General features: G+C 37.2%; 1 protein-coding gene across 6 annotated transcripts in view; it reads left to right on the top strand.

The window, feature by feature from the left end:
- LOC107216742 (atrial natriuretic peptide-converting enzyme-like) overlaps window positions 1-23272 on the top strand; it is a 95206-nt gene that overhangs the window by 49298 nt on the left and 22636 nt on the right. For all 6 annotated transcript variants that reach the window (XM_046740500.1, XM_046740503.1, XM_046740505.1 and 3 more), the window contains one exon: window positions 19387-19447. In XM_046740500.1, coding sequence (XP_046596456.1) covers window positions 19395-19447 — 53 coding nt within the window. In that variant the 5' untranslated portion in view covers window positions 19387-19394. The remainder of the gene's footprint in view (window positions 1-19386; window positions 19448-23272) is intronic.

Raw genomic sequence — 23272 nt, forward strand, 5'->3', positions numbered from 1 at the left:
TAATTAAATTTATTCTTATCTTTCAGAATTTTACAATTACTTATCATAACCATCTTGCAAAATCTCATCTCTGCGATAAAAAATTACAACAAAAATTAAAAAAAAAACAAAACAAATACAGACGGGACAAAGACGTATATACCTACGATAAGTTACGTACCTACATGTATTGGACAGCTTAACATCTGTAGTATGTAGGTACAAAATGACATCTTGTCTGGTTCGCAAAATGCACTGTGCACAACAAGACAGGTGGATATATAAAGTGTGTGCGTTGTGTATGTGTATGTGTAAAATAATATATACGTATTATACACACAAACGCAAGCCGAGAGCTTTCCTTTACATTGTCGCAATATGACAAAGCAGCCGCTCTACTTTTCTCCCTGCTCCTGTCCTTTCCTTCTCCTCTTCTCATCTCGTCTCTTTGCCCGTCAACAACTCCCACCGAAAAGCAAAACGAAACTGATTTCTATAGAAGATTAGATATACAAAAAAGCTCAGTTCCCGTTATCACAAATAAAGTTTGTGAAATCTGTCTGCGCGTCTTCCCTCCTTCCCCCGCCTCGCTCACTCTCTCTCTCTCTCTCTCTTTCTCTTTCTCTCTCTCTCTCTCTCTCTCTCTCTCTTTCTCTCTCCGTCTTTGAAAACGGGATAACCGGCTTCAAATCGACTCGCGATCAGACGTATTTTTCGTATTTCACTCCGTATTATCCGTCGATTGTTTGACATCGTTCTTCTTTTCAATTCACTCTGAACTTTTTCCTCAAGCCAATTCCCAAGGAGGAATGAAAATTTCTTGTGAAAACATAAGTTTTTCCTTTATTCGCATTTATGTACAGCGATATATGTGGTTCTACAAACTCAAAAGAAGAAAATGCTACGCTGTATAAAATCAATTGTACCTTTCTCCAAGATGGCTTTTGCTACCGGTTTTCAAAAAAAATTCAATATCCATTTTGAAAAACCGTGAAGCTTCAGACGGGAATTTGCACCTCTGCGATAAAAATTGGGGAGCATAGAAAAGATACAATTTTCAACTAATGAAATGTGCTTATTTTTTACCTGAAAAGTCGGACAAAAGTGGCACATTATTCCCTCTTAACTTTTCTCCCTCATCTGCGGGGAAAAAGTAGCACTTTTCTCCCGCATGTGCGGGAAATATGACCTCGTATTAAATTGACGTGTAACACCTTAGCTCTCGGTATGTGGCAGTTGATGGGACTAATTTCGTGAATGTGACGGAAACGTGTAACAGGAAGTAGAGAGAAGCGCGCTGTTGAAATTATTTGATTTACTATAATATGATTCTTCGGTCTGGCCTGTATTTGGCGCTTGTGTTGCAGCGTTTTAGCGACCTTTGTCGCTAACCTTAGTTTTGAACAGCGCAACGCATTGCGATGCACAAATAATATTTTTACAAAAATTTATTACCCGTTCCCGTTTCTTGACTTCCGCCAACCTAAATCCATGCACTGCTTGTTTGCATTGTTTGGATCTTCTCTTCTTTCATTTTCAAGTCAATAATGTGGCGAGAATTAAGACGCGAATAAAGTCCTTTATGTAACACAGGAATAAAAGTCGATTATTCCCTCGTTACATAATGTACTATTTTTTACGTTTTCTGGGGATTTAGCCTAAAATGGAATCCATATTTGGAAAAATCAAACTTTTCTACATTAAAAAACATCTCGAGTCACGTTATTTTTCCCGTCATAAAGAGACGGTAAAAATTCGATTGCGAAAATCAATCCAGTCAAAGTTCTAAGATCAAAAACGTATTTCTCGAGAATTAAAGCTACTATTTAAATGTCGAATACTTGCTGGATTTTTACGATTTATCGAAATTGCAGAAGAATATAAATTTTTTAGCTGGGTCGTTTACAGATATTCACGGATCAACCCATTTTTTTTTTCCTCTCTCCAAATCACAAGTATCTTCTTCAATTCCGAGTTTATGATTTCAATTTTGTTTCTCACCAAGAAGTAAAATTTTCATCGTCCTTCGTCGAATTGATTTATCGTACTTGCGAGGGTGCTAAATTTCTATGCGCCAGATTTTCCGTCCATCGGGTTTGACTAACAACAAGTACCGCATGACGGTTCGTGGATGGAAACTGCCGGTGCAGCCTCTGTGCTGTGCGGAAAATTGGATTACAAGCAGTAAATGTACGCGGCTTTTCCGTCGTGTAATTGAATTTACCTGTTTTATAACCTGGTCAACTGCAAACGGTGTGAAATACTACCACATATTTCTAACCGACTCTTATTTTCCGTTACGAAATTGAAACCTGCAGGATTTATCGCGAGGAAAAAAAAGAGCGGAGAAACAAAGCTTCGATTTTCGAGTAGTCAATCTTTGGCAAGAAAGAGAGAGGTTTTTTCACATGTGTATCATTGTCCCGGTGAAAGAATATTTCTGACTATTTTCATACAATATTCTTAAACACTTTGAAAACCGAACAACTCTGATTTGCTGTCTAACTCTCTCTAAATCGTTGATTGTTCGAAACATTTTTTGAACGAATGTTATTTACAATTTCTGTGAAAAATTTACCTTGGAATTTCGATTCCTTGAATCAAATTCTTAGAATATCTGAAACTTTCTGTAAAATCTCGATGTTGTACATAACATCAGGTATAATCTTCAAGGGTATTTGAATTGTAATTGTGAAAAAACAGTTTCTAAACATTTTTGAGGGTGTGCAAAAATGGTTTTTTATTCTACTAAAAATCGTACAGTTTAGCAATCGAGAACGAGACGTAAAACGCATGGAAGAACAAAAAGCCGTGGAACTTGAGGTGAATTTGATATATACACACAGCAATACGGCTGTAAATCCTGAAAGGGTCTGAAATCGCACGCATCATTTATAATCTACCGTATACGAGATATTTTCATTCCATTTTATTCCAATCCTTTTATTTTTTTTCCTCTGCCGTTGAAGGTTAGCTGCATATTTTATATACGAAATATGATTTATCACTTGTTTGGTCTTGGTCAAATTTTCATTTATTTCAAATTCGTTTGTGCCTAACGATTGATATTTTTGCAACGCGATGTTGCGATACACGCAACGTTAAAAACTTTAAGTTTACCGAAATTTATCTTCGCTAAAGATGATGCCGGTAATCCAAAAAATAAACCATTGATTAGTTTTTATATGAAGAATCTTGTGAAAGTTTCATGAATTTCAGACAATTCTATCGTAAGTAAATAACATTTGAAACGGCTCACGCCGTATTTCAGTCCAAGAAGTTTCTCCTGCTTAAGAATAAACACAGTATTCTGAAACATTCCTAACTGCAACTCGAGTTCTCTGAATTTTTCGGAATTTTCGCACTGATTTTGCAATACTCATCGAACGCGCAATTTTTAATAATTCAATTTAACCATTTTTTTATTTTTTTTATTTTTTTTTAACAACCGTCGACTCGATTTTCTCGACAAAAAATACTAACTCCGTGGCACGAATCGTAAACATCCTGAAATTGACGTTTAATTTTTCCTGAGTAGATTCCTGATCCAGGGTTACGAAAAATTCAGGCACCGGAAAATAGTTGCTGGTATTGAAATAAATATACATGACATCTACGTGTTCTCCCTGGTATGTTTTATTTAATTAATTATTCGTTTGATTCAAAGAGGACGCACTAGAATGCAATCAATTCACTAAGATCAATGCATTGGTTGTTCGATTCGATTTGTCCTTTCTGTCAAAAAGTAAATATTGGCTGAGGATTATTTAAATAATTCGAGTTCTTTGAATCTCCGAAATAATCGCTTTACTTGAATAATATTTACTCGTGTTAAAATTTTTCGATTTGAATCGCGTAAATATTTTGAAGATTCAATACGCCTCAAATTATCTGAATAGTCCTTGGCCAATATTTATTTGTTGTTAGAAGATAAACATTTAATCAAACAACTATAGCATTCATCCTTTCGACAATAAGTTTACCGGATTCTAGCGCGCCTTATTCAAATGAAACAAAGCTGTAATCGAACCAAAGAAATCAGGGAGAGCAAAAAAATTCGTTTACTTAAAAAAAAGGAATTATTTAGTGTGCGAGAAGTGTTTCCTTGTTTCGAAAATTTCTCTCTCTCTCTCTCTCTCTCTCAGACAAGTATGACAACATCCTCATCACGGACACCCGGTTCAGTTCCCGTGGATCTTGATGACTGGAACTCCGAGTCTCGCGTAGCGGTCAAATGATCCTTAGAGTGGCCGGCGTTATCCCTCGGGACAATAATGCGGCACGTGCCGTTTTCAGGGCGTCCTTTCGGCCGCAGGATTCACGCCCTTGGCCTCTCCGGGGGCCAAAACATGGGAATGAGGAATCCGTCGAGCGAACCGATTCAACTCTAACCCCTCGTTAGGCGTCAAAGTCGGGATATCATCGACGGAATTGACATAATCAAGTCGAAGCGTGTAATGATACGGGAATGTCTAGTCCCGGTTGAATAGATTTTATGTACATTTGATTCCAATTCCAAACCAAGGAGACGAACCGTTATGGGGTTGAAATTAGAAGAACGCTTAGCCGTTGGCTAAAGGCGTTAGAAATTCTTTCGAGTCGCCAGAAGTTGAAGAGTTGTTTTAGTTAGTAGTTTTGGTGTAAAGCAATTAGTTATTCAGACGCTTGAATTATGTTCTATCCATTTGCGGTCCCGCGAAGATCACAAATTCTAAGCAAATGGGATTCGTCGAATATCTTTTGAATATTCAAAATCGCTCGAATTCAGCCAAGTTATAAAAACATGAACGGGACGTGAAAAAATCGATTTTTCTGAAATTTGTATCTCTTGTAGTTTGTACTATGATTAAAAAGTTCTCCAAGTTTGAACCTTCTAGGATTTACCGTTCGCGTGAAATGCCGTGTCAAAGTTTATCAATTCGACCTAATTGAGGTTTAAGCGCGAATTGTTTTAATCGGTGTGAAAAAAGAGTGGAGAGTGTTTTGGATTTTGTATGTGATATTGATATTTTCATTATTTAAAATGTGTTTTATATTTCGAGAGAGTCCATTTACCAAGAGGATGGATCCTGATATGTTGTTGTTGTTGTTGTCCATTAGGATTGCCAAGTTTAAAAATTCTTAGCTGTTGTAGCATTTATTCACCCTTTGGATTTTGTGGATTAATTTGTTGGAATACCCATTTTTGACTAAAGTATGACTGACCATTTTTAAATCTTACTTTGTGAAATTTTTATGACATAATAAGATGCTTCTGTCAAATAATAGTACGGCAACATTTCTTTTATAGCAGAGATATTTATGGGAATTGAAATGAATATATCCGCCTGACCACGTATTCTTTTGATACCAATTTGTTATTGTTTTCCCATTATCATTGATAATTAATTACCGTATCCAAAAATCTAATCTGTCTGTTCTTTTTTAACTCATCTGTGAAGTTAAGTCTGGGGTAAGAGTTGTTAAAAGCGTCGACTAAATCCTGGATCTTGTCTCACTGATTCTATTGCAACTCATGTATGTTGTAGGACATTGAAACTGAAAGACACGTATTTTCTGCGAAAAACGTTTTAAAGGGCTGCAAACGACTCCCAAATATCGGTAATCGGGCAACAATAGGCAATCCAATGGGATGTTTTTTCAGTGACGGACAGAAGTGCTTAATATAGTTGAATAAAACCAACGCTGAAATGTTTCATTTGTCGATAGAAACATTCCAGCGTTGGTTTCATTCAAATACACCAAACGCGTCAAGAAGCCAACCCATTGGGTCTTCACCTTTAGGGATCGTTTTCACCCCTTTAAGCAGTTATTCCGCCGATGAAAAAAAAACATGTCATTTAGTTTTCAATGTTTCGCAATATATGTACATCAATTACAACAAATTATAAGAGGGACACTAAACTGGTGTTTCTTGTAAGAGTCCTTTGGATCTATGAAGTGACTTGAATTCATTAGAATTCACTTCCAGGTATTTGAACATGCTGGAAGTCTTTTAAGTCCATAAAGTAACTTGAATTCGTGAGAATTCATTCCCAAACGTTTGGACTTGCTGAAAGTTTCTCCAGTTTACGAAGTAACTTGAATTCATCGGAATCATTTACCTGAAGACATCCGAAGTCATTAAAAGTCTTTATTCATAAAGTGTCTTTAATCCATTTATGAAATTACACTTCCAGGTGTTTGAACTTGCTAAAAGTCTTATCCGTGAAGTGCTTTCATTGGATTAAAATTCACCTTCAGACGTTTAAACTCCCAGGACGTGCAGTTTTTATTCCATAAAGAGTCGCGGAGTGATTTGAATCGTTTGGAAGTATTGTGAATCGATGGGCTGATTAATAATCTACCCTAAGTCATTTGAACGTATAGAAAGTCGGTCAAGTTTCAAGTTTTTGATTCTTGATTCTTTGATTCTCTCGAATTCGCTTCTAGGCATGTCAACTCACACACTGGGTAGTATTTTAACTTTCCCGCATCACTGGAATCGATTCGAACTCTCAAACCCCGGTCATCAAAACCCCCTGAAGGTTTTCGAGCTTCGTAAGCTTCCGTAATCGCGTGAGGTCACCTTTCAAATAAGCGGATCGTTAGCACAGTCTGAATGCAATTGGTTCGCGTACGAAAAAATTCACTCGAGATTTGCGAGGCTTCGAATAGCATGCAGGCAGCCTGTCTAAGCGGCGAGTTGAGCAGCTCTCGTCTATTGTAATAGACGAGGCGGTATAATTGCTTCGCTCAAGTCGTTTCTCTGTTTCCAGTCCGATAACCGAAGACAACTAAATCCTGCACAGCGCAAGCTGCAAAGCTTTACTGTACCTCATACCGCGGGATTCACTCGAAGCGACGACGCAATGAATTTCCAATTATATCCACACGTGCCTCGGCAGATTCGAGCGGCCATCCATCTTCCCTGGAATCGAGCTTATTTGTAGATCGAAGAAAATTATTCAGTGTGTGTGTGCTCGCCGCCTTCTTCTCGCGAAATTGTGGTTTTACATCGCGGAGAGATCGCCCATCTTTCGAATGTTCTCGGCAGTGGTTGGTAAAATTTTCATCAGTCGTTACTTCTATCCTGGCATGAGCAAAAAATTTTTTGGAATACAAGAAATTTCTGGAGAGGCATTGAAATTTTTTTTAAACACTGTGCAATTGTTTTCGGTATAATTTTTTGGCGTTCATGTCTTGAAGTTCATTTGAAAAATACATAAACCGGAACGAACCGAACGTACTATCTTTTACCGGCAATAGAACTAAATATTATCACATATTCGTCCCCTCTCGTTATGAATTTCGACGTTTGGAAAGTTTCATACGTTTACAGTTCCTTAGAGCTTTCAATTGAGCCCTGTGTCAATACGATCGATGAACGGAGAGCCGAATTATACCAGTTCTATTGTTTCCTACATCGTCGAAATCGTCAGTTCGATCAAGAATTTTCATTGTCGCCAAACGGTAGACTTTTTGGTGTATATGGAAATAGATATACAAATCAGTGATAAATACGATTGCCCATTTTGTATAATTGACCCGCGGAATCGACGAATGCTACTAAGAGTATAAACGACATTAAATGACATAGAAAGGCGCTCGCCCGTACCAAATTTATGTGAACGTATCTGGTGGCGAAAACTGAACAGTCCTGTTGAGAAGCTGATTGGCCACATTTAAAATTCCCCATAAATTCCACTAGCTCGTCCCAGAGCCACGATGGCGGTTTAAGGGGGTATTCTAGTGTAGAGGCATGAATTTTAGGTGTTTTTTGAAGTGCTATAAACAAAAAACAAAAAATATTTTTACCATCCATTTTTTTATCAGGCGTTTATTATTATTTCACGATTACAAAAAGAAAAAAAAAACAAGTCAAAAAATACAAAATTGAAAGTGCTATGAGTTGTTGAAGTCGGGGGTACAAAAAAAATGGCGCGCCAATGTTGTCACGATTGCAAGCATTTTCAAAATCAGAAAAAAAAAAAAAAAAGATTATTAATCTACATAAATGCAGCTATCGTACTAACTAAAAAAAAGTCGAAAAAAAATTTTTTTTTGCCAAATTACGGCTGTCCGAAAAAATAATACGTTTTTTTTGACTTTTTTGGACGTTTCTGAATTTTTTAAAAATAGTAAAAATTATTATTTCGTTATAATAATAGTTCGTGCGATAGAGACATGTATTGAGAAGATTCTCACCAAATTTCAAGTAAATCGGTTCAATAGAACTTGAGAAATCATGTCAACCGTTTTGAAAAATGTAGTTTTGAGAAAAACGCGTTTAAAGTTTCGAGTAAAATTCGTTCCAGCCGAGCCAGTATTGAAGACGTGTCACTAAAATAGCTATATCTCTGAAAATAATTGAAATTTTGACTTGTCCTTTTAAGGACACATTCTTGAAAGGTTAAGCTTTGAAAATATAAAAAAAAAAAAAATCGATTTTTTCAAATTTCTACACTAGAATACCCCCTTAAGCAGATGCTGTTTACATGCCATCCAAATAGTTCAAAAATTTTTCCTTCGTATCTTTGTATAAGTAGAGTTTTTGCGAAATTATGACCGACATTGGTTTCCAAAAGGCAGCCTCGAACAATGTGCCAAAAATTGATGTTGGCATTGTGGCAAAGTTTGTGACGTGGAGTTAAGCGGGCAGGTAAGTGATGACACGTTGGTTGAGTTACATCATCATGTTGGACTAATTTATGGTATTTGGTCGATAAATTGTGGATTCTTATCACATATGTATGACTCGTAAAAATTTTTGATATTTTACGTCAAGTTCTCGAAAGTGCATTATAACCTCACAATCAACGTCAATCGCAGTCTGCTTCATTAATTGTGTTTTCCATGTACTTCTTTATACCCAGTAGAGTGTACCGAAATTGTTTATTCATTAACGTCAATAAGGATCTACATTTTCCACATCCATAACCTGACAGATATACCTTTTATGTAATTAGGTTTGCACGAGAAGGTACGTTGTCGAGCTCGGCATGCACCGTGGAACAATAATCAGTCCAAGGCACAAAGTGAGTAGCAAATGGTACGTCGTAACACCGACGGAGGAGAAAGACGAAGAGTCAATGAAATCCACAGAATGTGACGAGTGTACGGCAGGAGGATATGTACAAAGCTGTACGTTTTGGCATAAAATGTGTGTCAAGTATCGTCATTTGAGTATCTTGTTTGACGGGTGGATGCAAGCATGCTATCGCTTCTCACATGTGGGTTAACCGAAGAAGCGTAGATCCGGCACCTACAGGAGTCAGCTGATACTGGCAAAAAGTGAAGGACAAAGGTTGGAATATGCAGAAAACTGGTCTCTCCGAACGTGAACGGAAATAAATATCATGTCACAACTACACTCCAGGATGTATATCAATTAAAGATATCCCGAAAGGTCCTTCCCGTAATAATAATCCTAATATAATAGAAGACAGGATGCAACGCTTATGCTCGCAATATTTTGCTGTTATTTAAAATCTGGTAAATATTGCAAAAATATTTTAGAAACACTGCGAAATCTTAAGTAAATTATGAGAATTAATTAATCGAGAAGATTGAATATTTGAAATACTTACGTGGCGTTTTGTTACCCTAAGAGTTGCACCGATATATAAAAGTTCAGAAATTCGTTTCTAATTATTTCTGGTTAATTTGTTTTTTTTTTTTTTTTTTTTGTTCTTGTTTTTCGTATACAAGTCGTGCGGAAACTTTGCAGCCGGTACTCTGTGTGTGAAAAAAATTAATTAGCGAGAAGTAGGCGCAAAACTAATCTTTCAATGTCGGTCTTCTGCTTTTTGTAAACCACTACTTTGCATACTCGTCGTTCTACAAATTTTCAACTCACTTCGATCGGCGCTTTCACGACAAGGAACTTTTCGCAATTTACTAATTACTCGACTTCCAAAACAAAAACAAAAAATGGAGAAATATCGTGATTACTCCCACAGTAAGAATAAGGCGCCGTTCAAGTATTAGTTAAAGATAAAACAGGGATAAGCCATTCGGCGAAACGTTATCGAATGTTACGCTATAGTGTGATGGGAAGTTGTTGTCTCTCGAATATCTGTCTTCCACTTTGTTTTATTAAGGTTATTTAATTACATGGTTCGTTACGAGAAGTCTCATCAACTTATCTTAAGATAAATTGTCGATTTGTTTAAGATGTTTCCTTGTGAGTTTTTTGAATTTTGAAATCTTTAGCTGGTGATTAAGTCCTGGTCGTTAGTTCGCTGGAAGACTTTTCCTTTTAGATAAACTAAAGTTACCAGAATCTCTCTGATGAACTTTTACAAGAGGTAGAACGACTTCAATTGAATAACGAATTCGCATAAACTATTCAAGTGCATTTGACGATACCAGCGATATGAAATTCGCAAATAACTTTATTTACTATTCAAAAAAAGTCTCCATCTTTTTCCGTCTCCTTTTTACAACAATCCCGCGAAAAGAGCCTGGTTTATCAAACTTGAACTTGCTTTCTATCAATCAAACATTTGGAAATCACTCTAAATCAACTTAGAACTATTTTACAAATGCGTCAACCATCGAACAACGCAATATTAGTCGGCATAATGAATTCACGTTTTACCGAACATTTTGATGTGCAGTAATTATTAAAAATAATTAATGTTCAACAAAGTAGGAATAAATTGATCGGAATGTGACTATAAATGACATTCCCGCCATTCCCAGGCAACGAATCGATTTGGCAAAAAACTGTTCAAAAAGCTCTGGCTGACGTTATAAAACAATAGTGGGCAAAACAAGCAGGCAAAAAATTGCAAAAAATGCGTTAGCCAACACTTGAATGGCCCGTAAGTAAAAAAATTCGAACATTTTCGCTTCAATTATCCTCTCGCAATCAGTTCCGTGTAGACGGCTTACGCGGTAATTCGAACTGCTTCACAAGTACACTTATAATTATAATTAACGTAACGCGCGATGTCCTCGGTGAAATTTTTCAAAGGCTTGGGCTAATTAATCTCACAGCGCTGGTAGCGATGAGAAAAGATCGGTACAAGGAGAAAGTGGAAACGAAACTGCAAAATCATGTCAAATACGCGTCGGAGGTAATTTATTCAAAATCACAGGCGTGTAAAAAAATTCTCCAAAAATTATTTTCGTACAAAATTAGATAATCAGAGCTCCGCCATTTTGCATTATAGTAATTCGAGATTGTCATATTCGAATACAGTCAACATCTGAAAATTTTACCAAGTACAAGTTTACTCTTTCACCGCATCAACGCCGCAATTTTTTATCTGACAATCCTCATACCATACAGAAATTTGGTGATACAAACAATTTTCTCAATCATCTGAATCCATCATATTAAATATACAATATCGAATTAAAAAAATATTCCCACAACTTTTTCTCTCATTTTACAAATTTTTGTTGGGTTTCGAAAATATGTAAAACTTTACTTGACGTCCTCGCGTGTGATTGCGAAAAATGCGGGCGAATTGAAAGTGAACAAAAATGTAGGAAAAATTTCTTGACACTTTGCGCTGAGAATTTGAACATCGTACAATTCATTCCTGATATCCGCCGTGACTTTGATGCTTATATTGTATCATGCGTAATACGGTGTGCCAATGGAACATCCATCATTGTAGCTTTCCACCATAATATCTCACATCTCGATTTTATTTTCCCCTATACCCTGCTCTTCTATTGATACCACGGGTTAACGTATCGGTTGGGCTTTCGACCGTTTTATCGCAAGGCACGGATATTAAAGAGCCGACCCTTGCGACATGCCAAAAAAGACTGAATAAAAAGGATTTCACCGCCATTTTCTCGTTTTATATTATTATTATTGTTATTATTTTTTTTTTTTTTTTTACACCCTTCCTTCCTTCTTTTCTCGCGTCAAAGTGAATAGGCTACATGTATCGTACCACGGACACCATGAACAGCCCTTGTACGTAGTCCTTTTAATCTCTACTTGTGGGAAGATAAAATAAAAAGCCCGAAGGATCATCGAGAGATGATAAAATAAATGGTGCTGAAGGTTGTGTCCGAAATTGTAGACACGGGAAAAAAATGGGACACAAATTTTCCATTCCATGAAATTTCTCAAACGAGTGGAAAGAAAGAAAGAAGTTCATATTTCTAATTTTTTTTACGTGTACGTATTGATAAAGATTTTGAAATTGACGCAAATTTGAAAATCTCTTTACGATGACAGATTTTATTTCGGAGTACAATAACAATAAATTAAATTTAACTATTCAATTAGGTTCAGAAAATATCGTAGCTTCAATTAATTTCAAACATAGCTTTGCAGCTACTTCGCAATTTTTGCTGAAGACTGTTCAGCCGATGTTCTGATTTTTCCATAAATTTTCATCGAGAAATTGCTCGCCTCATTTCTTCGCACTTGTAATATTTTGCAAACGCTTTTTTTCCCGCCAATTGTTGCGACGAATTAACCAGCAGTGTTATTTCCTATGAGACAAATGAAAATATCAAAAAATTGGAATAACAGTAATCCACCCCCATGCTGAATTAGGGTTGAAAAATACCTCTTTTCGCTACTTTTTTTGCTTCCCTCGTTTTCCAAAGTTCGGGGGGATGATCCAGTCGTGTTATTTCGAACAAATCGCCATCCAAGTTAAATAAATCGGCCTGAAAGAGCGAGGGAAAAAAGACAATGAATGCAAATAAATAAAAGGAGAATTTAGTGAAACTTAGCTCTCTCTGATTGTGGGGCCAGAACTTTTAATAGCTGAGTCCAGCGGAAACTGAAAGAGAAAATAGCGTGTCTTGAAAGGATGAGATCCGAAATTGTATTCGGTGCGTCACTCAAAGCTCCGAAACCTTTTCTTTTCCTATACCTACTTCTTCAGCCCCTGCGGCTTCAGGATGAGAGAAAAAAAAGAAAAAGAAGAAGGATCGAATCTGTCTGACCTTTGTGTCTTTCCTCCCTTTTTTTTCTCGAAGTTCTTTTATTTTTATACCTTGCTTTTTCCGTATGAACGTGTAAAATACGTGGTGAACCCCTTTTTTCATCGATCTCTATCCGAAAATCATTATACTTCCAAGAAACGAACGGAAATGTATCGGAGGACTATAAATTAGATGTTTTTATTTGGGACGATCAGGCACGAAGCCTTAAACGATTCGTTTCAATAAAAATAAAGCCTTTCTGAAATCACTCGAATTTCGAGTGAATATACAGTTTGTTTTTTTTTTGGAATATTGACTTACACAAATTTCTAACATCGGACTATTTTGTAATAGGCGGTCGTGATCTTAGATGATTTATAAAGATATTATGTAACTTGTAAAGATTCAACGAAATTTCAAATATCTTACAACACCTTGCGTGTTATACAGAATTCCAATAAAGTACTCCAAATTCTAATTTCCCCCTTGAGTAATAATGCTTTTTTTTAGATATTTAGATATGTTGAATTAAAATATAGCGCTAGTTTTTTGAAGCACATTGAGATTTATCTTTATGCAAGATACGCATATTTGCAGATTTTTAACAATTTTTATGAAAAAATAAAATATAATTAATATAAACTTGAATGTTGAGGTATAAAATGAACAGTATCCGTTTTAAACAAGACTCATGAGTCCAGATAAGTTGGAAAAAACTTTCTTTTCCTAATTTCTTCAAAAATCCTGTTCAATCCTCTTCTTTTGTACTTACGTAGCTCTAAATACGCTCAAAATCACCATAAACAACAGCTACTGAGTGTAGATGAATATTTAAGTATCAACGGTACCGTTATTATAAAAATCAAATTTTTTCACCGAAATTACTCCTCAGTTTCGTGTCGCGAGAACCACCGCAGGCCTTATTTATCTAACAATTCTTTTTACCGTCAATTTGACGAGTAATTGAAAAACATGAGTTCTATTCGGTTTGCTATTTATTTATCTTCGCGAATTCTTTCGCGTCATTTTCTCTGATCATCGGTATTTTACGCCGCTAAAATTTCCTGCCCGACTTCACTCAATCCCGGGTAATGCAAACTGTTATACGCGATAGGAAGCGTGTAATAACGCGTCTGCGGTGATGAAGACAAGGGTCTCGTTTCGCTTCCTGCAGCCAACAAACAACCCTGCCGACACTCAATTATTACGATCTGTTTTAATCACGGATGCTAAATTGCGGCCGAAGAGAAATTGGAGCGCCGCCTTACGATCTTCGTTAACCGCTGTCAATGATCGATCGCAATACCGAGTGCTTAAGGCAACTCGCTTCAACTCTCAACTTGGCGTGTGATTGACGCGAGAAACTCGATCATCACTTCTCGTCCGCAAATTATTCCCTCTCGCTCCGGCGGCTGAGAAAGAAAAAAAGAAAAAAAAAAAAAAAATAAAAGATGCGACTTACGTGCTGCGTACTTTTTCTTTTTTCTTTCATTTTCAAAGCACTCCCTCGCGATCTCAGAAAAGGGTAGATATTATGCTTGGCCGAATAAGCTAATAAAATCTGACCCCAGTGATTTTTAAAATTCCATACGCCTGATCGATTTTTAATTTGAAAAAAAAAAAAAAAAAAAAAAAAAAACTGCCTGAAAATTTCAGCCTTCAAATCCTTATTTTTCAACGTCTCTTATCGGTAATTCTTATCACCAAAATTTTTGTTAAAATATATTCAATGGAATAGTTACAATAAAATAAATTCTCAAAAACACGTTTTTTTTTTTTTTTTTTTTTTTAATTATGTCACAACTCTTTGGGTTTAAAGCTGAAATTTTGGCGATTTTTTTTTTTTCAACTAGAAATCGATCAACCATATGGATTTTTAAAAATCATAGGGGGCAGATTTTATATGCTTATTCGGCTATAACTTGTCAGCGTTCATTTTTCTTGCCCTTTTTTAATGCGCAGAGCCGAAATTAATGGTTCTGCAAGATTTCGAAAGCGTGATGTTTTTTTTTTTTGCAAATAATTTAGCGTAATCCGAACCAAATTAATTGGGATGATTGGGAAACGATTTCGAACGATTTTGTAAATTCACCAAAGAATCAGACGATTTCTGGTGATTTAAGTAGTTTTAATTGTTACTCAATGGTTTCCAGAAGTTCTTGCATTACAACTTTGACAGAATTTTCGTGGATATCGATGAACTATTTTAGAAGGTTTTCATCTTGCAGTATACAAATATCTCAATAGGTTCGAAGAAGCAAATACGTTTATACGCGAATTCCAAAATCTGAACGGATTTTATCGAGCTTTAAGAAACAACCGAAAATAAGTGAAAAATACTCTCGTTATTTTCAAACAATATTATAATTATTCAAACGGTTTTCACTAAAACTATTATAATTTCAACCATCATAATTATTATACTGCCATGCTTTATTATTCGAACGTATATTTTTTTTTTTTAGTACTGCATGAGCTGCAGAATGATTTGTTATCAGTTTTTTTTTCTCGTTCGTCTCGTTTTTCTGGTCTTATTTCTTTTCATTCATCTCATTTATCCAGCTTTACAACAAAGTATTATTCCAGGTGCCGGTGTTTCGCTTCTTGTAAGAAAGCTTACATAATAATATCTCGCTTTATTCAGCGTTGAAAGCTTTTTCCTTTTCTTTTTAACAACGCAGAGACGAGTCAATACGGTCTAATGTATCGCATTATACGCATATTACGTATACCTACACACAATTATTTCCGCTTTTTACTTCGTACGTTTATTACATACATGCTTATATACGTGTATACGCATGCGAAAGGTATACGACATTGTTCGTAGGTACGTAAGAAGAGAAAAAAAAAAACAAGAGAAAATAAAGGAAAGCAACAAATGTGAGGAACAGGAATAAAAAAATAAAGGGAAAAATCGAGGTAAGAAAAACCAGAGAGGAAAAGAAAAAGGAGGGTGAGCAAAAAGTATCGCTTGTACGGTTTTGTTAGCTACAAACTTTGAAATCAGAGCACAGCTGTGATGTGAAATATGTGTACGTGTATTACAGACATACCAAGAGAGTACAGAAATAATAATGCCTTGCGAGAAAAAAAAAAAAACAAACACACACAAAGAAAACGTTATACACGTATAATATATCAGATAAAGTGGAACACGTGACGATCAATATTTGAAACACGTAACTCATTGTGCAATATGATAATTGTCCAGAATTACGTGTCGGTATTAATACGATTGGAAAAAAACAAACGATGTTCCATTTTTCCAACAACTTTCTTTTCGATATTCCGGCCTTTCTGCAGAATACTTTCATCGATAAATACTTGTTTTGACAGAACTGAGTATCGCCAAAATTGTACAGCGAGGTAAAAAAAATCATTTTGTATTCGTTTGAATTTTGAATTCATCGAACCATCTGAAATATTATTTTTGCCAAATTTTTCATTTCAATAAACTGACTTTTCTCTGGATCAAAAAGTATTTCTCCCGATACAATTGAACACCATGACTGATAAATTCTACGAATTCTACTTCGCTTGTGTCTAATAATCGTTTAACAGACGAATTGAGACCGCGCCGATGCATAAAACGGTATTAGCAACTAGCGGTAAGTATACAACCGTAATAATCGTATAACGTTAGGAGTGATGATGATAATGGAGTAAATGCGCGGCGATAAAAGTCGCTTCTATCGACCGGGCGTAATAACAAGCAACACGAGATTGATAAACAGTAATAGGAACGCCGTCTGGGATCTAATGATCTATATTTGAGCCGGTTACCGAGCTTTAAGTGACTGCAAACTCAAAAGCCAGCGCTGCTCTATAGTCCGGATTTGACTGTGCATGTAATTAATTAAACGCACCGAAGATCACAGGGCTTCCTTCTTCGAAGAAAATCCTGCCTTTGATTCCAAGACATTGCGCTACGGCTGGGTCGAAAACTACCCAAGCTTCGATACCTCGATGAATTTTTCACGGGTCTGACGGTGAAACAACATTGAGATTGAATTATTGAAAATTCTGTTAGTGAAAAGCATCGAGTCTTCGGGACAAGACGCTTCGTAATTGTTGAGATAAGACGATCACCAGGCCTGATTTTGATGATAGACAAATGTTGGCGGATTAACCGAAATCGGGAGAGTGAAAACTTAGCGAGGATCAAGATTCATCGAAATTGGATGTGATATTATCAAGCCGTCCGCAATATGGACTCGATTATCCCGATATTCTGACGTCGGATTAGCCGGTTGAGGAGGCACGAATATCTCATAATCTGGCAAAGTTAATTAGGTACGAATCCAACGACTTTTCAGTGTTGAGATCATCGGAGGATTAGCTATAAGACTTTATCTAGAGGTGAAATCTGAGTGCGCGGTTAGCAGAGTTCTGCTGCATCCGGTTCTCTTTATCGCAGGAAAATGTCGATCTGCGAAAATCCGATGTTCCCTCGGTCTAGAAAATGATTCGTCGAATCTTCTCCGGATTCTCGTAACTGGGTTTTTCATATCTGTTGAAGGAATCTAGACAGGGATTGAGCTGCGAAACTATGCAATTAAAGTTTGATTTTATGGAGCCTTGATTATTGCGGATTAGTTTCAACTTCCCTACGGCAGGTGGCGCAAGTCTCTCATTGATAAGATATGATTAATCCATCCCGAGGAAAAAAGACTTCTAAAGAAATGATCTGCGAACAATCCTACGATGCTCTGTGATTCGGAATCAAATCCACATAATCCACATAACGATCGGCTCAGCTTTATTTACTAATTGCGAGTTCTGACACAACATTTTCAGTACCAAAAACGGAATTTTCCTGCGGCCCTGGAATCGATCGAGCTGTCATTTGCTAAAGAATGTCGGGAATCGTGTTGAATGGCAGGAAGTTGCTGTTTTCAGTGTCATAGAATCGCATGATTGGATACAGATTGCTCCGATTTTCGAATTTCGAACGAGAGAATTGGGCTGGAAGTCTTGTTTCACCGTTCTCCGATTGGCCTGACAAAGTCTTTCAGTGGAATATCGATTCGGAAAGTTATTAACAATTTTCTACTCATACTGTGGTAAGTTTGATTCTAAGCACCAGCAATTTGCGTCCCACATAACACGCAGAATCAATACCGGGTCTGAGAAACTCTCGTCGCTATCCGTCTTGGCGTAAAGTTTCATTCGGCGCGACGGATTTCAGGAATTTCAGGGAGATCGGAAAAATTGCAGCGTCATGCTGATTTGTAATTCCCATAGCTGCAGGGGGTCGGAATATAGAAAAATGGCAGAATTGACAGGACAATAATCCGAATTTAAGAGTTGCACAAATTTTCAAAATCGTTGAAATTTGTAACAATTTGGACATCAAATCTACATCAGCAATCCCCCCCCCCCCAAGAGAGAGAGAAAGTTGAAAACATTTCACACGAAATCATAAAAATCGAAATGAAAAACTAGGGAGTATGGATAAAATTCAACTCACCAAAGCCTTGCAAAAGTCAAAATTGAGGCTTTTCACTGAAATGTATAATTTACAAGTTTGAAATGCAGAGCCACTTCGATATGATGCAAAGACTAAGATTTTCTTATCAAAATATAGATACTGCAACAGTAGAGTAAAAGGAATTAAAAAAAAGGGTCAACACGTAGATAAAATTATAACTTTCACTACAACTTCAACGACGATTTTATTAATCGATACATTAATTTAGGCTATTCTATACGTATTTTCTTCACTGATCTTTCTCGACCCCATTTTATAGTAAATTAAATTTTTGTTTTTCTCGCGTTTTCTACACTCTTAATGTCTGGTATTTGAAGCCTTATAATTTTTATAGTGTCTGCATTTCTCTGAACCGTAATTCTCAGTTTTGGAATCCCGATTTCAGGGTTGTCAGAGTTTTGACCGAATCATCAGGCTTTTTTCCAATTACCAAACAGAGACCGTAAACGTCGCCGGCCCTCTGATTCGACCGTTCTGCTTTTCGATCTCCACGAGATAATTAGATCGAAAATGGAGATCTGCATGGTACAGCTAAAAGTACACACAAAACCGTGGGTCCATAATGGCATTGTATATTCAGATTACGCAGAAAGCACTCGAAACACAATGATATGAAATTCCGGAGTGAAAATTGTCCGCGGAAAACTGGAAAAGATGTGGGTGTAGTATAACCCGAAGTGAAAACGACCGCCGAGATAAAAACTGCTAGCGTCGGAGAATTTTTTTTTTTTTTTTTTAAATTTCTCGTTTTCACTTTCATTCTCTTTTTACGAATTTTTTTCCTCCTTCGCGCGGGATAATTTTCCTTTTGTCAGCGGAATTATTCTCGTACGTATTATAGTACACGTTTCCTCGCCCCGTTTTTTCCCGTCAAATTTTTCTTTTTCTCCGTTTTTGTACCGTTTTACTTGAAAGATAAGAGAGGGTGGAATCCACTTATTTACGCTTCATCTTCCTCGCTTTTGCTAGAAAATTCTTTAGCTCGAATCTCTTCGTTTTTAAAACGTGATCTCTCTTTGTTTCAGGGTTCAAAATGTCCGGAACGGCGCCCCCCGGCGGTGACACCAGTCCCACCCGTCAGCCAAGGTAAGAAAACATCACATGTTCATCGTTTTAGCAGTTCAGATCACAACAGTCGAGAATTTTACCTCGTACGACGATCCGGAGTCTGATGTCATAAAATCGAAAACCTGGATTACTGCAGCCATTTTCGAAATAGAAACTTGAAAAAAAAAAAAAAAAAAACAATCAGTGGCTTCGCGATCATTCTGGCAGTGACTTCAAGCCCGATAATTATTATTAGTTCACCTGTAAAAATGAGCACGAGTGTTCCAATTTTGTAAGATATGAATAGATACGAGAGTACAAATATTTCCAGTAAATGTGTCGCATCTTTTTACTGTAGTTTCTAAAATATTTCGGCATATAGATATATTTGTTGTAAATTCAATACGTCGTACAATTGTTTTTGCTTCATCTTCACCGTAGATTTCAATTCCTTTTTTCACTCAAGACGTTTGGTCAATAAGTCATGAAATCGCGTCGAGTATTGAATTTTTAGTAATAGATCGGAATATTATTTTTTGGGTTTATATATAATATTAAATAGTTCTTATTTATACAGAGTGACTTGCTAACAACTGAATGGTTTAGTGCGCATGCGTTAAAATTCGAAAATAAGAGCAGTTGTTTCATCAGGGTGACCAACATTCGTAAATTTAGGTGACAGAACACCGCGAAGTACGTAACCTCAAAAATTTTGACATCTTTCGGTCATCTGAATTTATGAATATTGGTCGCCCTGACAAAACAACTGCTCTTACTCTCGTTAGTAAGATTTAAATAATTGATTCTCCATTGTTATGTGCTTCGTGGATCAAGTCTTGGATCTGTATCATGAATTGGTTAGTCTTTGTCTCGTTCTTTATTGCGTTCAAAAGACTTGGGCACTTGATAAGAATTCTTGTATCACGGTATTCGTTGGTGATTGCAACTTCTACAGCCATGCGTATAACACATATACTTCGCCTTTACCTGGACCACTAATTCTTGTATGATGAATCTCGTTATCTGGTCTTGCTCTTCAACGGTAACAAAGGGTGAGACTAAGCCAATTATTCTCTCCGTGCTTATGTGCAGATGTTATTTTGCAATTGATCTTACGGTGCGCTGTTATTGGATTAAGTTCGTTTCGTTGTTCTCACGGATTGGTGGTTATATTGAGTATCCACGGCAGGTTTTGAGGATGCGGTTTTCTTTCTGTAATTTGGGGTAATTCAATCGCTAATTCATCAAAGTACCTGTTTATTCTTCTGCAGAAGATTAGGCGTGGACGGGATGTTTTCGGATTTTTCGAGTCTTATCTTGAAGCTAGTGTGTTGTCGAACGTTGAGTTTTTATTGGGCAACATTCCCTATTTTCATGAATTTCATAAAATAGTTCTTTTAAATTGAGGTCAACAATAATGTAGAATTATCATTCTCATTATCGCCACTATTTCCTACATTCTCAATATTACCACCATTACTACTATCACCGGCGTTACCACTTTTCTACCATAACTACCATACCTACTACAAGGGGCCGTCTATTTATTACGTAAGGCAATTTTTGCCCATCCCCCTCCCTCCCAGTTCAGTAAGAAATCGTAACACCTAGGAAGCACCCCCCCCCCCTCCCCTCAAAACATCTTACGTAAAACATGGACGGCCCCTAACCACGATAGACAACGTAACCACTATAACTGATATTTTCACTATAGTCACTAATCCATTATTGCCACTATTAATACTTCTACAACTATCACAACTATTTCACTATTATCATTATCGCCACTATTCCATTATTATCACTAGTGCGACTTTTGCAACTGTCAGCGCTATAACTACTATTCAACTATTGTGACTATTGCTACTATTACCAATACTACTAATCATATTTCTATTAAAAAAATTTCACTCGAAATTCTTATATTAATGCGTTAACACAGAGTTTGAAGAAAATGGTACAATCGCGAATTCATCATCGCGTACTTATCAGTTTCAGATAATTTCAAACCCCCAGATTACAATGAGAATCAAAATTTGAACAACGCATAGCCGCAAAAGCGTTCCCCTGCAAATGTTCAATGTGAAGTTTCGCTTCCCTTGGCCCAGAAAATTCGCCTTAAAATTAGTAACAAGCCTTCGATTATAACAAACCTCAGACCATATACCGTGTTGAATGAATTCTAGCAGATGATAATTCGGCGATAATGAACGAGCTACCTCGTTCCCACTGCGCTATAATTGCATCAATTTTCATAAGCTGGGAGAAATTCCTCGTAGCTTATTGATGGACACACAACAACCAGTCTTACGGTATCTGAGCAGTCGGATCGATTCCTGTCCTTTGCGGTCTGTCGAATTCTTCCCCTTTTCATCGGGATTTAGGGATTACACACAACATTCTCACCAATATATATCATTTTAATTTTATCAATTGATAATGGATTCAATAGTTTATAATGCCTTATGCCTTGAGATTACGTGAAATTCTCCATTCATTAATCGTCAGGCTACCTTAATGCAAAGGCCTCGAAGTCCCTTGTTGAATTGGATGAATTAAGTTGTAATCGTGAAAAATGTCAATGCGATCAGAATGGAAAAGACCAGAGATAGGAGAAGAAAACAACCGGAGTCGATTCTAACCAAATAAAAATATGAAAGCACGATATATTTTATACGCATACACAGAAATATAGACATATTATAGTTTTACTGATAACTAAGGTCGTCTTTCTTTTTATTTCTTTTTTGTTATTTTAATCTTGTTGTTGAGCGAGGGTGACCGGACGGTCAGTCCTGCTGGACCATTGTGCCTGGGCCCGTTAGGCACCCTAGAATGTTGGAAACGACGTGAGGTCAGCCAGTTTAGCGATCTGAAGCAGCCTGTCCACCCGTGTTTGCTCGATATTCTCCCCGCCGACGTGGCTGACCCCAATGGCTTGTTTCATGTACCCTCCAGTCCGCCACACCAAACGATCAGGTTGAGGAAGTCTCCTGCTCCTCTCCGCATCTCAGGCACTGGGACTCCGTACTGAGTCCGACGTGCATCAGATGCCCACTCGTGTACCAGTGCCCGGTAATAAGACCCATCACGGCTCTCAGTTGGGTCCTGTCTAGATTAGTGAGCGTGGCTCCTAAAGCGTGCGATGGCTCTTGGAACGGGGACATTTGTGTGAGCCATGCGGCTCTCCGTCTAGTTCCTGGATAGGTACACTTGAGGACAATGAATCTGAGACGGCTAATTTTTTACACTAGACAATTATGTTGGCAACACAGAGAAACCTACAGCGCCATGGTCGGCCGAGAGCGAAACAAATTCGATCTCAATAAACATAACATAACCCATGACCGTCGAATCTAACCTTAGAATACGTGTCAATCCAATAAGTCATTACCCCTGAAGTATTCTAAGGTTAGATTCGACGGTCATGGGTTATGTTACGTTTATTGAGGTTGAGTTTGTTTCATGCTCGGTCGACTATGGCACTGTAGGTTTCTCTGTGTCGCCAACATAACTGTCTAGTGTGAAAAATGAGCCGTCTCAGATTCATTGTCCCCAAGTGTACCTTACGTACCCCGGATATATGTCAGTGATGCAGGCCGCATCGCTTGCCCAGCGTGAAGTGCCCTTCGTGACTAGTTTGTATGCCAGCTCCTTGCCATGGATACCACTATGTACCAGCACCCATATAAAGCTCACGTGATTGGCCTATGCCAGCCGTGTTAGCAGTATGACGCATTCCCGTGCCAGTACTGGCCTTATGATTTAAGCATCCAAGGAACTGATTGCAGCCCGACTATCGCTACAAATGTTTATGTGCTTGTCTTCGTAACCTCTGCTCAGGATATACCTGGCACAGGCTAG

This window comes from Neodiprion lecontei, chromosome 5 (genome assembly GCF_021901455.1).
Source record: "Neodiprion lecontei isolate iyNeoLeco1 chromosome 5, iyNeoLeco1.1, whole genome shotgun sequence".
Lineage (NCBI taxonomy): Eukaryota > Metazoa > Arthropoda > Insecta > Hymenoptera > Diprionidae > Neodiprion > Neodiprion lecontei.